The sequence below is a fragment of the Sceloporus occidentalis genome, unplaced genomic scaffold (genome assembly GCF_023333645.1).
Source record: "Sceloporus occidentalis isolate IW3139 unplaced genomic scaffold, rSceOcc1.0.p SCAF_26, whole genome shotgun sequence".
NCBI classification, from domain to species: Eukaryota; Metazoa; Chordata; class Lepidosauria; order Squamata; family Phrynosomatidae; genus Sceloporus; species Sceloporus occidentalis.
The window spans coordinates 5,969,037-5,984,472 of record NW_028317006.1 but is presented as its reverse complement, the minus strand read 5'-3'; the positions used below and the strand labels follow the sequence as shown (position 1 = coordinate 5,984,472).

The 15,436-nt window shown below is 41.8% G+C and overlaps 1 protein-coding gene across 1 annotated transcript in view; it reads left to right on the top strand.

Annotated features, from left to right (window-relative positions):
• The first annotated feature begins 757 nt into the window (after positions 1–757).
• LOC149300040 (A disintegrin and metalloproteinase with thrombospondin motifs 17-like) overlaps positions 758–15,436 on the top strand; it is a 93,228-nt gene continuing 78,549 nt past the window's right edge. Inside the window, exons 1-2 of the mRNA XM_089485518.1 lie at positions 758–862; positions 3,137–3,206. Of these exons, the coding sequence (XP_089341644.1) occupies positions 758–862; positions 3,137–3,206 (175 nt within the window). The remainder of the gene's footprint in view (positions 863–3,136; positions 3,207–15,436) is intronic.

Below are 15,436 nucleotides of genomic sequence, written 5' to 3'. Positions count from 1 at the left end.
ATGGGGGGGAATATATATATGTTTGTGTGGATGGGGGGTATATGTTAGTACAAGGGTGTCTGGGCATGTTAGTGTGTGACCAACTGTCTTTGGGTATGTTAGCGTGAGTTTGCATCCTTTAGTAAAAGTGTGTGTGCATGCGTATTGGTGTGAGTGTCTAGGTGTGTGCATGTTAGAGTACGCATCTGGATGTGTGCTTGTTAGTGTGAGTGTCTGGATGTGTGTGTGGGTGAGTGTCTAGGTGTGTGCGTGTTAGGGTGAGTGTCTGAATGTGTGTGTTAGTGTGAGTGTCTAGGTGTGTGCATCTGGATGTGTGTGTGTTAATGGGAGTGCCCCTCGGACATTTCCAATGTATTAGTTACAGGGAATGCTTTAATATCACAGTTCACTTAAAGCCTCTTCAACCTCTAGGAACTAGAGTAAAAAACAAACGCACTATAAACAACCAGACTTTGCCTTTACATTAGCACTAAACTTATATTGAAATAAAGGTTTCCTTTAGAGCATAGATAAAAAAAAAGTAATACATGCTCAATGTTTTTGCTAAAACCCCCATAAAAAAGACATTTATCACTCACCTTTATATCCCATGCAAATACTCTCCTAACCATGATCCTCTGGAACTTGTGATCCTGCTGATCAACCACTCTAGCGATTCCATCACAAACACAACGTAGCGTGAAACATAATTGGCTAATATTGATGCCACAAATGCCATCAGACACCCCATACAGAAGCCACATACAAAATGTTGAAAATGCCGCAAAGTGCAGCCGTATTCTCAGCAATAGATGGCATCATGTCTGGGGAATCCAGCACTGGCTATTACCGCACCATGAAGTCCGAAGTCCAGCCGGGAAAGGTAATGCTCGATCCCTTTCTCCACGTACCCTGTGTAGTGTTTCTGAGAAGCACATTTGTTTTCTCGCCCCAGCACCTCCGCCTGTCTGGAAGGCACTCAATGCATGGATGTGATGCCAATGGGGTCAATCCCAAACCCAGCAGAGGGCAGGAACGCACTCGCAGCACACCACACCAATGTATGAGAAACCCACTCAACATACTTACCGGTAATGCTCCAAAATGATATTTTACTTAAAATATAGAAAAAATTGCTTTGAGGAGATTTGAACGTTGAGTTCTGCACATTTAGCCGTTACTTTACAGGCCCACACATGGGCTAAACATGATCTACCTGGATTCATGGCACACTTTAGACTGTTGCTAAATACCGCGATTAGAAATCGTTTCACTCCTTCCAGGAAGCAAATCCGCAACTTAAGAAAACATCCCCCTTACATTGCCCCATCCTTATCTATGTGTCGGTAAATACAATAAAAGGCTGGAGGAAATTGGCTGCCTGTGGAAAATAACGATGAACACACAACATCAGATAAAAGAAGTCGGCAAATAAAACTTAGCTAACACTGCGTAAACTTACACAAAGATACGGACAGGGTAACCCCATGCTGGAGCTATATATATCTATATATTATTTTAACTGTACCAACCTTTTTACCACTTTAAATCTTTACATTAAAGCAAGGTTTTAACAAGATTAAAGCTGCAGTCCCACCAACTAAAACTGTGGGCTAGTGAACTATAGAGGTATATAATAGGCCTGCACCAATGTCTAAGATAACAACGGGCAAATTACAGGCAGCTCATTACGTTAAGCACTAGTCATTACACCACTATCACTACACTCATGAAAGCGTGAATCAGTACAATAAATAATATATTAATAGGAATATCAAGAGACGGGGAGTCAGGAAATAGACATCGCTATTACCGATCGCACTGCTGGGAGGATAAATCACGTGCTCTGCAGTCAGCAGATGCAGGGATAGTCACTTATTGTTTTTAATTGCGCCATTTGCCAGAGAGAGTCACACAATGATCCGTCAGCGTTTATTCTTTTTAAAGGTACACCATTATTTTCTAGCCCCCCCAAAAAACAAACCAAGAAAATACCCCCAGAATTGATTTCCTATCTTATTCCAAATCTATAAAAGATTAACTATTTCAAAATATAATTTTACTTTCAAATTGTAAATTTGCTAGGAAAATGGATAACTATTTGTTTAAAAGGATAGTACATCAGCCTCTTGATATGTTATATGCTATATATATTGTATATGTGTATGTATATATATATATATATATATATATATATATATATATATATATACACATACATTTGGCTGGAGAAATGGAGGAGCAGGTAAAGTGATAAGTACACCAATAAACTGTATAATGATTCCTCAGGTTACAAAAGAACGTGGCCCCAGTCAACGGGCTAATGCATAGAGGAGGCAAGATAAGATGAAAAACATCATTGTAAAGCCTGCCATATGCAGACACCCTATAGGATACTCCATAAGCATTGTGGGATATGTAGTTCCACAACAGCTAGAGCGCTGCCTGTTGGCTGCACCTGAAGTAAAGGGTAATAGAGGACCCAATGGAGTCCTACCCTACAGTAGGTGCGATGTATTGGTGAGGCATTCATTCCCATCTGTTGGGTTATATATGCCATTTATATAAGTAATTTAAAATGAAAACATATCGGTGCCAGGTTTCTAACAGCATACAGTGAGAGTTTGTTTTGCTACTTTTGATCTTTCATTCATTTTACTTAAATTAGGCTGCATTACACAGCAGAGGGGGCAGGGGGTTACATTTATACAGAGAGAGGTGACCACAATGGTGGAATGGACGCCTTATTATGGAGTAATGTGAAGTGACTCAACTGTTCAGCTACAAACCCCATGATAAACATTGGCTGTGGAGCATGATGAGAATAGTAGTCCATATTTCCCACTTCTGGATCTTTGTCTACTTCATGTCTGAACCGTGTCCTAATAATGCTACTACTCCTCAACAAGAAGCATGAACATTTACGTAAAAGTCCTCGTAACATCAGCCGAGACATAAAAGAAGACATAAAAAAGCATACTAGGAAATCTAACGTCCTCATCCACACTGGATCATCCAAGCATTTTAATGAATTGAACAAACATTTGTATGAATTAAAGGGCCACCATTGGGTGGTTGGTTGCCCGTTGTACTTACTCGTGTCCGCATGGAGTGGCTCGCTCTCCAACTGACCAGCTTTACTGCTCTGTAAACACAGGTGAAAAGACACATCAGGACAGCTCGGTTCCTGCGTTATCGATATATCTGCAAATCAGTAACTCTGCCTGGTAACCAGCGGCTGTAGATGATTAAAATGCTAGGGAGCGGAACGTGAGCACAAAGGTGTAGCAGCTACACAAAAGGCTACATAGGTGCAGCCATGATCACACTCCAGTTCTCACTCACACCCCATCATCGAAAGTGACTCCATATGGCGATGCTAATGTCATCAATCACAAGCATGTTTACTAAGACTAGCAGACTTAACGCAATATGTAGTAGACCCCAGCCACAATCTGCCATATTCCGTAGCGCTGTACAATGTGTAAACAGGACATAACTAGTAATATATAACATAACAATTTGACTTACAGGTGAGGAGGGCCCTGCTCAAATGAGCTTACAATCTAGAGGAATTACTCTCCTCAATAAAAAAACTTTGTGCATGAACCCAACTGGAGTCAACTGGCAATGAGTATATAATGTGGGAAGCAAAACACATATCATGGAAGCCTGGGGGGGAATATATTTGCAGAATCCCCTCAATGCATTTGCAAGAGAAACCACATGAAGAGTTAAGGGGGCCACTCAGATATCATATTCATTAAATTGTATGCGATGGCTGGATTGTCCCTGTAACGTAAGAATCCAACATTAAAATCTATTGTTGGAGAAAAAGGAGACGGGGACACGAAAGCAGTCGGCGGAGAAGGTAGGTAGACATTGAGAGAGTGCGTGAGAGACCAACACAATGCCAAGCTCTCTGCTTTGTTTTTGTTGGGCATCCCTCCTCGTTTTCGTACATTTGTACAAATTAATTACATTGGCAAATTTCGTTAGTGAAAATGTTCACATATCCGAATGCAGAAGTCTGCTGGAAATGAAACCATCAACATGTTACAATTTCTGGCCCGGAATACCTACCTGGCTCCTGGATTGGACGCATTTCTTTGCGTGGGCTTCAAGGTTTCAGTTAGCTGCTTCTGGATGGGCAGCGGTCTTTCTTTATTGATCGTGCCGTTCTGGCACTGGGGGTGTTATACACATTCACGCAGCATTCTTGCACGCCTGTGTGAAAGGAGGGCATTCGCCTGCTTGGCAGCTATTTATTTACAGAACCTTTGGCAAATAGAATTCTGCTTTCCCTACCTCTTCGCCGGGGCACAATCTGATGTTGCAACCTTTTAGATTTAGTCCTGCACCCTTTGAATCTCATATCTGGAGGTCATGCAGTTCCTCACTGCCTTGTAAATGGTAGAAAATAGCATACAGAATGCTCACATGCACACGTCATGATAACGAGTCATCAGATGAATGAATCTACTTATTAAATCAGACATTCCAGTGTCCCAGGGAAGGCCCTAAAACAAACAATGAGTTTGAAAGTAATTTGTAAGTACTCTCATATGCATTGTGTAAAGATGACTTTCTCTGCAAATCAGCAGAACTCCTGCAAAAGAGCGTCTCCACGTCGCACACCACGGGGACTGCCTCTCCCTCTCCTCTAATTAGGGGCTCCAGGAGGCCTGGTTATCGGAGCAGAGAGAAGCAGACAATGAAAGTAGACAACCAAGGACGTAACTAGAAACCACAGGGCCTTGGTGCCCCATAACTTGCCTTCTTTGCCACTTGCCGCCCTTCCAACATACACTCTGGCACACATATGTAAACACACTCATACTCACACACACTCCATTTCACCCACTTACACATCCATGCTCACACACAAACACCTGCACATCCATGCTCACACACACCTACACATCCACGCTCACACACACCTACATATCCATGCTCAAACACACACACCTACACATCCATGCTCAAACACACACACCTACACATCCATGCTCACACACACCTGCACATCCATGCTCACACACACCTACACATCCACGCTCACACACACCTACATATCCATGCTCAAACACACACACCTACACATCCATGCTCACATACACACCTACACATCCATGCTCACACACACCTACACATTCAAGCTCACACACACACACACAATTACACATCCATACTCACACATTTGCGCACTCTGTGCAAGCAGCCTCTGAGTGATAACGAATTTTGAATGGAAAAAGCCCTCAGAATTTCGTTGAAATGGACCAAAAACAAAATAAAAAATGTGTGTGAATAGTGTTTGGTCCATGTGTGCTGTATGCACACCAAACACTACCATCAGCTGAGTTTTTTTGGCAAAATGAATTACATTAGAATACAAGTTTTATTACCTGAGTTACATCTGAGTGTGAGCTTTATTGGTGAACTGAACAACATCAGATTGCAAGCTTTAATATCTAACTGAATTACATGTGGTGGTGAGCTTTTTTGGGGGGAAGGTAACATTTCATCCTTGGACGCAGGCTGTACAAAGTCTTGGGACTGGGACTGGACTGATAGAATTCTTCATCAAACAAAGTTAAAAAAAACAAAACCCCACTTATGATTAGTGTCCCGAGTTGGCGACAGAGTGTTGGCAGCAGTAACCATAGCCTGGGTCTCATGTGGTTGTGTGAAATGTACTTCCAAAATAGAAAGAATCCTCGTCACCATGTGATATTAACCTGCCGGGGCAGGTCTTGCACTGCTTGAGTGTTCAAAGTTCAAACCAAATGTTAATCCTGCTTCAAATCCACACAGCCTTTAGTATCCCCGGCCCTGACTGCTTTGGATTAGGTGTAGTGTTTTTACGCAGGACAAATGACATCAGCCAGCTCATCCTAATTCACAATGCAAAGATTGGTTTTTCCATCCCCTTTGGTTGACATCTTTATTTGGGAAGGGTCATATTACTGATATTTCCATAAAACTATGGTCAGGCATACTGCATCACTCCTACTCGTGCTTGGTTACAACGCACAACACTCTGATCCAATGCTTTATTTACCAATGGGTATAAAAATGTTTCACTAGGTCTTGGGTGGTGTGATGGCTTTGGGGGTCCGGCGAGCTCACCTGGAACATCGTTTTTAGGAAAGATGTTCATTCCTTTCCTTACTTTTACTGTCTAACTCCCACTGTTTGTTGTTATGACACTTTTTGTTGAGGCGTTTGTGGAATTGTGACTTATATGCCTTATATGATACTGCTACATATATATAGGACTTACGTACCATCTCTTGGTTTGCCTACATTGAGTACTCAATATGTGCCATATGCTTTATTTTCCTCATATGACTCTGATATATATGTGTTGTATTTACGGACCATCTCTTGCTTTGCCCATACTGTGTATTCTGTATATGCCATATCCTCTTTGAATAAAAAATGTAAAAAAATGTTTCACTGGATGAGATAAGAGGGATGGAGCCGCATCATTTCTCAGATAGAATGTAAGTTATCAGCGGAATTCATTTAAATTCAATTACCATGTTGCCCATTTAATATCGTAATGTTCAGCTATTTTCCCCTAAATGGTTTCCCTACAATCCGACTTTTAGTTTGTGCACTTGAGATATTAATAGAATATATGAAATGCATTTATCTTGGCCGGCTATGCTCTAAGAACTAAAAACTCAGTAGTACCGAAGTACTGTCTGTCCTAGCTCCACCAGACCAGCTATTAACTATTAATAAAACATACCACATTCTTAAAGATCAAGAATTAGGGCAAAGGTTTAAATCTTGGACAATCACCATGGAAACCAAAAGATTGATCTTGCCATGTTTAGCACTTTATACCAGTTTTGCTCTTGGTGAAAATGACATCACACTTATTTATAGATGACCAGCAGTTCATTTGAGACATTAGCTTTTTAGAATAAACCAAAGCTTTTGGCATACAAATCAGTAATGTTTTGCCACTCACCTCCTAATAATCCCATCTATCAAGGTGATAATGGGAGTCAGTCATAGTTGGGTGCCCCTAAATGAAGGTTATGCGTTGGAGGGTGCTATTTCAGAACATCCACTAGGAGGCAGGAGAGTAACACGGTCTCTTCACTCACCTACAGACCCACAGTTCACCTTTATTCTAGTGCAGACACCAAGTCATCCTACATTTCTACTCATCTGTAATCACCAAATGTCCCCTGGAGCCTCGTTACGCATGTTCTTTAATTTATTATTTATGTACAACTTTCACTGCAGTGTTTCAAGCCAACTACAAACAGCAAATTCATAATATCCTTATTAAATTTTCACAAAGGCTTTGTTTCCCCCAACGCTTACACAAAAGATGAACTTTAGCCCACATTTTTACAGGTATACGGGTATTTCATGTTGAATAAACAATATACGGCAGTCTACTAAATTTACCATACAACTGAAATATAATAAAATTCAATCCTCAATCCTTGAGAGATGTTTCTCACTGAGGTAGAATTTGTGATCTGAGTGTCAGATGTTTTGGTAGAATCTCGAATCTAAGACACAAGGTTCTTCTGGAAGATACATGGTCTGTGGTCGTTATAGTCACTTTTTAGGACTTTTATACAAAATAACATGGCCTCAGTTTAGTTTTCCTGAAAATTTTGTTTGAAATTAAGCATGCATATTAGACATAGGTGGGTATATATTTTAAAGTACCCATTTCTTATACATGGATTTCACAATAGGGACATACAGGACATGTCATTCTTCAACAGGGCGGGTGTACAAACACAAAATGATTAAAAAGTTTACGGAAATTAAATTTTTTGTTGATTTTTGTAAACAAAGAGTGAGAAAAAAAAATGTAATTGTGTGTTCTCAAGTATTTATTGTAAACAACATAATCCACAAATCAGCTTTATTATTTAGAAGTAAGAGATCATTTCAATAAAATGTTTTAATTTATTTTGATCGCATAAAAATATCTCCACTGGTGGCACCTGTTTCCAACAGATGCTATCATTTTGTTTTGTACAGAGTTTATATGAAGAAAAACCTACATGTAACGGCTGTAAATTCTTGTCTGTGATTAATGGGAGTTGTAACATAGTAACATAGTTCATAAGGTTGAAAAAAGACCAAAGTCCATCAAGTTCAACCTATATACATATTGTGTCCCTACTGTGTTGATCCAGAGGAGTAGTTCTACAACAGCTAGAAATCTAGCCTGGTCCAATGTATGTGCTTAACTGGCCATTGGGTAAACCAGGCATATGGTGCTTACTTTTGTTTAACGTGCGTTGGCTGCAAATGTGTAAGACTGTAGTGTGCTGCTGCCTGTTGGATACCCATGGCCTCACACTACACCATTTTATTGGTCCCTGGACTTAAACTGCCAAGGTCCATTTCAGGGGCGTACCTAGAGTATTTGGCACCTGGGGCGGATCCTGTATGTGGCACCCCCCACACACACACACTTTAAAACTGCATAGCTTCTACCGTTATATACCGGCGCAGACACTGAAGGTGGTACAGCATAACACTTACTGTTATCACTATATACTGAGGCAGACATTGACGGTGGTACAGCATAACACTTATCACTATATACTGAGGCAGAAATTGACGGTGGTACAGCATAACACCTATCACTATATACGGAGGCACACACTGACGGTGGTACAGCGTAATCCCTATCACTATACATTGAGCCAGACATTGACAATAGTGCAGCATAACTCCGATCACTATATACTAAGCCAAACATTGATGTGGTGTAGGCCTACTACTTCATTAGTAGTAGGGATGCACCGAAAAGAATTCTGAAACTGAAAATGCAGCATTTACCTGGCCGAAACCGAATATGACCCCCCCATACACACCATAAAAAAAAAATCTAACACTTGTATTTAAAGTAAGTAACACACCAAAATAGGACAAAACATTTAAATAACAATATTAATATATATATATATGATTGTTAACAGCAATCACATTCCTATCATGCCCAGGGATACCCAGATTCCAGGATGTACTCGCAGACTTGGCATGATAGGAGTATGATTGCCCTATCTACCCCTTCTCACTCCCTTTTGTCCTACCTACCCCTTTTCACTCCCTTCTCCCTATCTACCCCCTATCCCCCGTCTCACTCCCTTCTCCCTATCTACCCCCTCCTAACTATCTACCCTCTCCCCCTTTGAAGTTCACTTACCTTTAAGGAGTACTGCGGTGGGGGTGCAAGGCCTCTGTCTCCCAGCTCTGACACTGTATGGAACAGTATAGAGTGATGGGAGTTATGATGTACTAAAGCATAATTATATAATGAAAAATACATTGGAAATGGTACAGCATAACACCCATCACTCTCACACACTTACCAATCCACACACACACCAATCCACACACATACCAATCCATACACATACCAATCCAGACATATACCAATCCACACATATACCAATCCACACATATACCAATCCACTCATATACCAATCCACTCATATACCAATCCACACATATACCAATCCACACATATACCAATCCACACATACACCAATCCACACATATACCAATCCACACATACACCAATCCACACATATACCAATCCACACATATACCAATCCACACATATACCAATCCACACATATACCAATCCACACATATACCAATCCACACATATACCAATCCACACATATACCAATCCACACATACTAATCCACACATATACCAATCCACTCATATACCAATCCACTCATATACCAATCCACACATATACCAATCCACTCATATACCAATCCACTCATATACCAATCCACACATATACCAATCCACTCTCACTCACTGAATGCTTTCCTACCTTTCCTCTTTTCTCCTTACAGCTTCTTTTCCTCCTCTTCGCTCCTCTTCTTCAGTTCTTCTGTCTTCTTCCGGTTCAATGGGCGCGGCTTCAGTGTTGTGCGCCCCGGGATCTGACAACAAATCCCGGCACACAGCAGCTGTTGCCGCGCGGATGGCAAGGGAGCAATATCAGAGGTCTTTAACAGACCTCCGGCTCCCTTGAGTGATTTTAAGCCGGGTTCAACCCTTGAACCCGGCTTAAAATCACTCAAGGGAGCCGGAGGTCTGTTAAAGACCTCCGATACCGCTCCCTTGCGAGCCTGCTCCTCCAGCGGGTGCCGGGTGCCGGCAAGTTGGCACCCCCCTGATGAGCGGCACCCGGTGCGGACCGCCCCCCCCCCCCCGCCAGGTACGCTACTGGTCCATTTTAATTCCTAGTCCCTGGTGTTTAGGGCTATTGTCCTGCTGCATTACACAACTTCTACCGAGCTTCAGCTGACACCTTTATAAACGTGGGAATTCATTGTCCTGTTGATGCCAAGCTGTCCAGGCCTTGAGGCAGTAAAGCATGTTGTTCCATCCACATCACCATTGGGATGATGTTTTCATGTGGGTATGCGGTGCCTTTTTTTTGCCATACGTAGTGCTGCATGTTCTTCCTAAACAATTTAAATTTAGTTTCACCAGTCCACAAAACATTTTCCCAGTAGAGTTGTGGAGTGCAAACCACATGCGAACAGCGATGTCAAATTGGAGAGCAGACTCTTTGATTACTTTGTAAACCTTTCCAGCTTTATGCAAATTAGTAATTCTTGATTCTAGGTTTTCTGTGATTTATTTTTTGCTAGGCATGGATGACATGAGCAGATGCTTCTATGGAATAGCAAACTCAAAATGTTTGAGTGGGGTTTTTATGTTAAAGTAGCTCTAAAACACACACCTCCAATTCCTTTTCATTGATTGTACTCCAGGTTTAGCTTTTGTTGAAGTAATTAGCCTAGGGTTCACATACTTTTCTGAGCCCACACTGTGACTGTTTTAATGATGCATTCAATATGGACAAAAACAGTACATTAATTTGTTAAAATAAGATTGTGTTTGTTCATTATTGTAACAGATGAAGATCATATCAATATTTGAACACAAGTTTATACATAAATGCTGGTAATTCCAAATGGTTCACTTACTTTTTCTTGCCACTGTATACACAAACCTCATATTCTCTCCCTCCCAAAATAATGGTAGATGCCTAACTCATTTTCCAGTGTCAGCAACTGGAGGACCTGTGGGAGAGGACCTCATGCAGGTGTAGCTGCATATGCTCAGACTGTTGTACATGTCTAGCCAGGGCTCTGAGCTGTACACAGCATATAGACAGCACTGGTGGAGTGGGTCGCTGGGGGAGCTAAAGCTGATGAAGCACAGTGAGATCTGGGTGTGCAATCCACTGATGCTCCGATCACACAGTGTATATATGTATGAGATACGTATATATGTATAAATGTGTATAGATCAGCTACTGTAGGTGGCACTGTTGCTTAGTCACTAAAGCCTTTGCCACGCTCTAGGGCAGTGATGGTGAACGTTTTTGGGCCTGAGTGCCCAATTTTCTGCATGAAAGTTTTTTTCGGTGCAAAATTACTATCCACAACAGTGTGCATCAATTTGCCCGTATAAATTATGTTTATTTGTTTTTAATGTAATAATAATTTATAATTGGCAGCCGTTCGCATTGATGTCAGCCCTCCTCCCTCCTGAAACACCTTCTTGCCGCTCACCAGAACGCAGTCCGGAAAAAAAAGTTGGTGAGCCGGCAACCTGGGCGCATGCCAGTACTGAAGGCTTTGCGTGCGCGTTGTGGCACGCGTGCCATAGGTTCGCCATCGCTGCTCTAGGGGAAGCAATATCTGCAGTATTATATACAGTGGAACCTGTTAATGTAGCGATTGTTTTGTTTTTATAATTAATGGGGATCATTACATTTTAGTTATCACTTTTTTCAAAAAATACATCCATCCCAAGTAAGTAATTTAACTAACATACTCTACTCTCTTGAACACACCAAAAGAAAATTGATAATTAAAATTGATATATTTAAATCTTATTTTATTCAAGCTGGTTAAAAAAATATTGATTTCCCCCACATACATTAAGTTTCCAGAATTAGCTGTATATAAGAGAGAAAAAAAAAAGTAAGTGTCTTATCTCACTTTTGTGCACGTTACATCAGGGTCAGATTGACAGAGAATTCTTGTACACAAACAAGATATAAAAAAACAACCCATAGGGCTACGTATAAAAACTGATTCTGGTGCAATATTTGAAAAATGGCTTTCTCACCCAAGAAACCAATGGAATGGTCCAATCAGAAGTGACATTTTAAGTGCATCAAGATACTTAACAGGGGTGAGTTGGCAAGGGGCTACCACCCTCGATATGCTAATTTAAACATATTGGACCATTACCTAAAGTTTTTTTAGTGTTCTACTTCCTATAGCACAAACAACCATTAGACTAACAAGGACTTAAGGTGACATGTAAATCCTGACTGGATCCTTTATTGGCTTCCTATGAATTCCGGGAATGTGTTACTTTATTACTGGGCCACTTGGTTGCCAGCCTTCCCCTTATACTAACGTAAAATAAAAATAAAATAAAATAAACCTTACTATTTCCTCAGGTACTGTGTTTTCTTTTTGTTTTCTAAAATGGCCACAAATGTACCACATTTATTACAGGGACAGTTTTATTCATTACCTCCTTCTCATGATCCAACTCTTTCAACCCTTTTATTTTTTGGTTTCTTAAAAGGTGTCAAAATATGTTTAAAAAATGATACTGAAGCCAATGAATATTCAGGATGCTAGATCTATAATGACGTCCTCAAGCTTTCTCTCTCGCAGCTACATCCAAAGCAAACTGTGACTGCTTAAAAAACAGACCCCCCCGAACAGGCCCGGACCGGGCATTTAAGCCAGAGCAGCCCATTTTTATTTATTTATTTATTGTTAAAGCCCACCCTTCATGTACCATCTTTGCATTTACTCACTCATTCACACAAATCATTAACACATTCATTAATGCAGTCTCACAAATCATTCAAGCAATTCATCCACACATGAATTCATTAATTGTCATACGCATTCACACAATTCATCCACACATTTATTCATTCATTCTCATACACATTCACACTACCCCTTCTCCCCATCTTATCTGCCCCTTCTATGTTCCCCCTTTTCACTATGTACCCCCTTCCCCACTTCTCAATATGTATCCCCTCTCCCCATTTCTCACTATCTAACCCCCCTCTGCCCCTTCTCACTGCTCCCCCCTCCCTCACACACCCTACTTACCTTGTTGCCGGAGCAAGCAGCAATTGCGACCGGGCCCGCGGCAGGGCCGGATTGACTTAGGGGCTGATGGAGCTGCAGCTCCAGGCCCCTACCTTAAAATAGGCCCAGTCAGGACTGGGCCTATGCGGCCTCTACGGCCGCATTAACGCAGGGCCCCTAAGCGGGTCCGCCACACTAAGGGGCCGGGGAGCCCCCACCAGGGCCGGCCTTTGTGGTCTGTGGCCGCACAAGGCTTACATTAAAACATCGGGTTTTTCTTTTAAGTTTATTTAACATCCTCCATGTTCAGTACACGTGGAGGATATTAAATAAAGTAAAAAAAAAACAAAATCCGATGTTTTAATTTAAGCCCTGGTGGGGGCTTCCCGACCCCTTAGAATGGCGGACCCGGTCGCAGTTGCGGCGGGCTTAAGGGGCAGGTGCCCCTTATGCCCTGCGTTAATGCGGCCATAGAGGCCGCATAGGCCCAGTCAGTTCGGTCCTGACTGGGCCTATTTTAAGGTAGGGGCCTGGAGCTGCAGCTCCATCAGCCCCTAAGTCAATCCAGCCCGGCCCACCGAGCAAATGCCCGGTTTGCCCGGTGGCCAGTCCGGGCCTGCCCCCGAACCACAAACAGGAGACACGGCCACCACCAAGCGACCTAACTCGAGCTGTACTTTGACCGATCGCGGTGACACATGAATAACTTGCACAAGTAGAGCGCGGGTTTATTTACTATTTTGTTGGGGGTATGTGGAGGGAAGGGGAACTATTTATTTAGCTGTTAATATGTCAGGATCCAGAATTTCATTGTATGAGAATTATTCTGTGATGAGGTGCTGACCTGGTCCTCCTGATGCTCTGCTCTACAGGGACAAAATATAAATTGAGCTCCCTGGGATGCTGGAAAGCAAATAAACATTAACAGATCTGTGATTTCATTCACATAAAAACAACACAAAGCTTTTTCAGTTTCTACGGCAACATCCTATCAGTGCACGCTTTAGTGTCATATGACAACTGGGTCAGCAAAATATAGGAGACAGGCAAAATTTTACTTGCTGCCTAGGCAATTCAGGCAGCAAGGAAAAGATTGTAAGCTTGCGAGCCGGGCTCTCTCCACCTAATGTATCGGTTTGTCTTAGTCTGTCCATTCTCGTCTTGTCATACCCCTTAAATATATGTATTGTATTAAGCGCTGTGTAAATTGTTGGAGCTATATAAATAAAAGATAATAATAATAAAAAGCCGCAGCGTAGGGTGCAGCTGTGTATATCCATAGGGCACCCAGGTCGGCTGTTGACCTTAAAGTGCCATGGCCAATTTTCACCCTTCATTCTTTCCTGATATAAAGGCACTATCCAAGCTTATTTTCTGTTAGGACACGTGTTTTACATGATAAACACAGGTCATACCCCACACACATTATTCTTTAGCCTCAATTATTATATGTAAAATGCCCATTTCTCTTGCCCAAAAATGATATCATTAAAATAAATATATTTGGCTAAGGTTTAGAATAAAGGTTGGGAAAAGGGGACGGTTACTTCAGACGCCGCTGGCACCCAGTAGACAAAACTGGAGATCGTATAATTAATAAAATAATTAGTGTAAATAGTCCTGGGTTATTCTGTAGGACACTGGCCATACTTCTAATTACTGGGAGTACGTTAATCAGGATAGTGGATTCCGGACTAGCACTGAAAGGGTTACCACTAACAAGCTATGGCTGCACTGCCGGAGCCCAGTTTCAAGCCTGCTCACTGGAATCCAGGCCCTGTGTCCTCCTATGCTCTCAGAATCAGCTATTTTTGGCTGAATCATTGCGTTCTCGGCGGGCAGTTTGCCATCAACATTTAAGATGATACACGATTTGGTTGTATTTCTCACCTCTCCTCACAGCTGGAAGATTTGCAAGGTTAGGATTTCCTCTTGCCTAACCAAGCCCTATACCGGGGTAACAGAACACACGGGGGCTTCTACTGAGGATCATGACCTTACACCTCTTACAGCCCCTAGGGAAGAAAATCAAATAATTACAATTAATGAAATCCATTACTCAGGTTTTCCTCTTTTACTGGTGCCACATGTACCGTGTTCTTTATTACAAATTAATTTAATTAACCCTTGCTTCGCTTCCTTCTTCATATAACTGTCATCTCTTATGCACTCCTGCATCTCTTATGCACTCCTGGGTGTCAACAGACGCAGGGGGCCACTAGAGCTGCGGCCACCTTACGGTGCTTAGCTGCAGGATGTCTCGAGGTGCCCACTTGGAAGCTGCCACTGATTTTTTA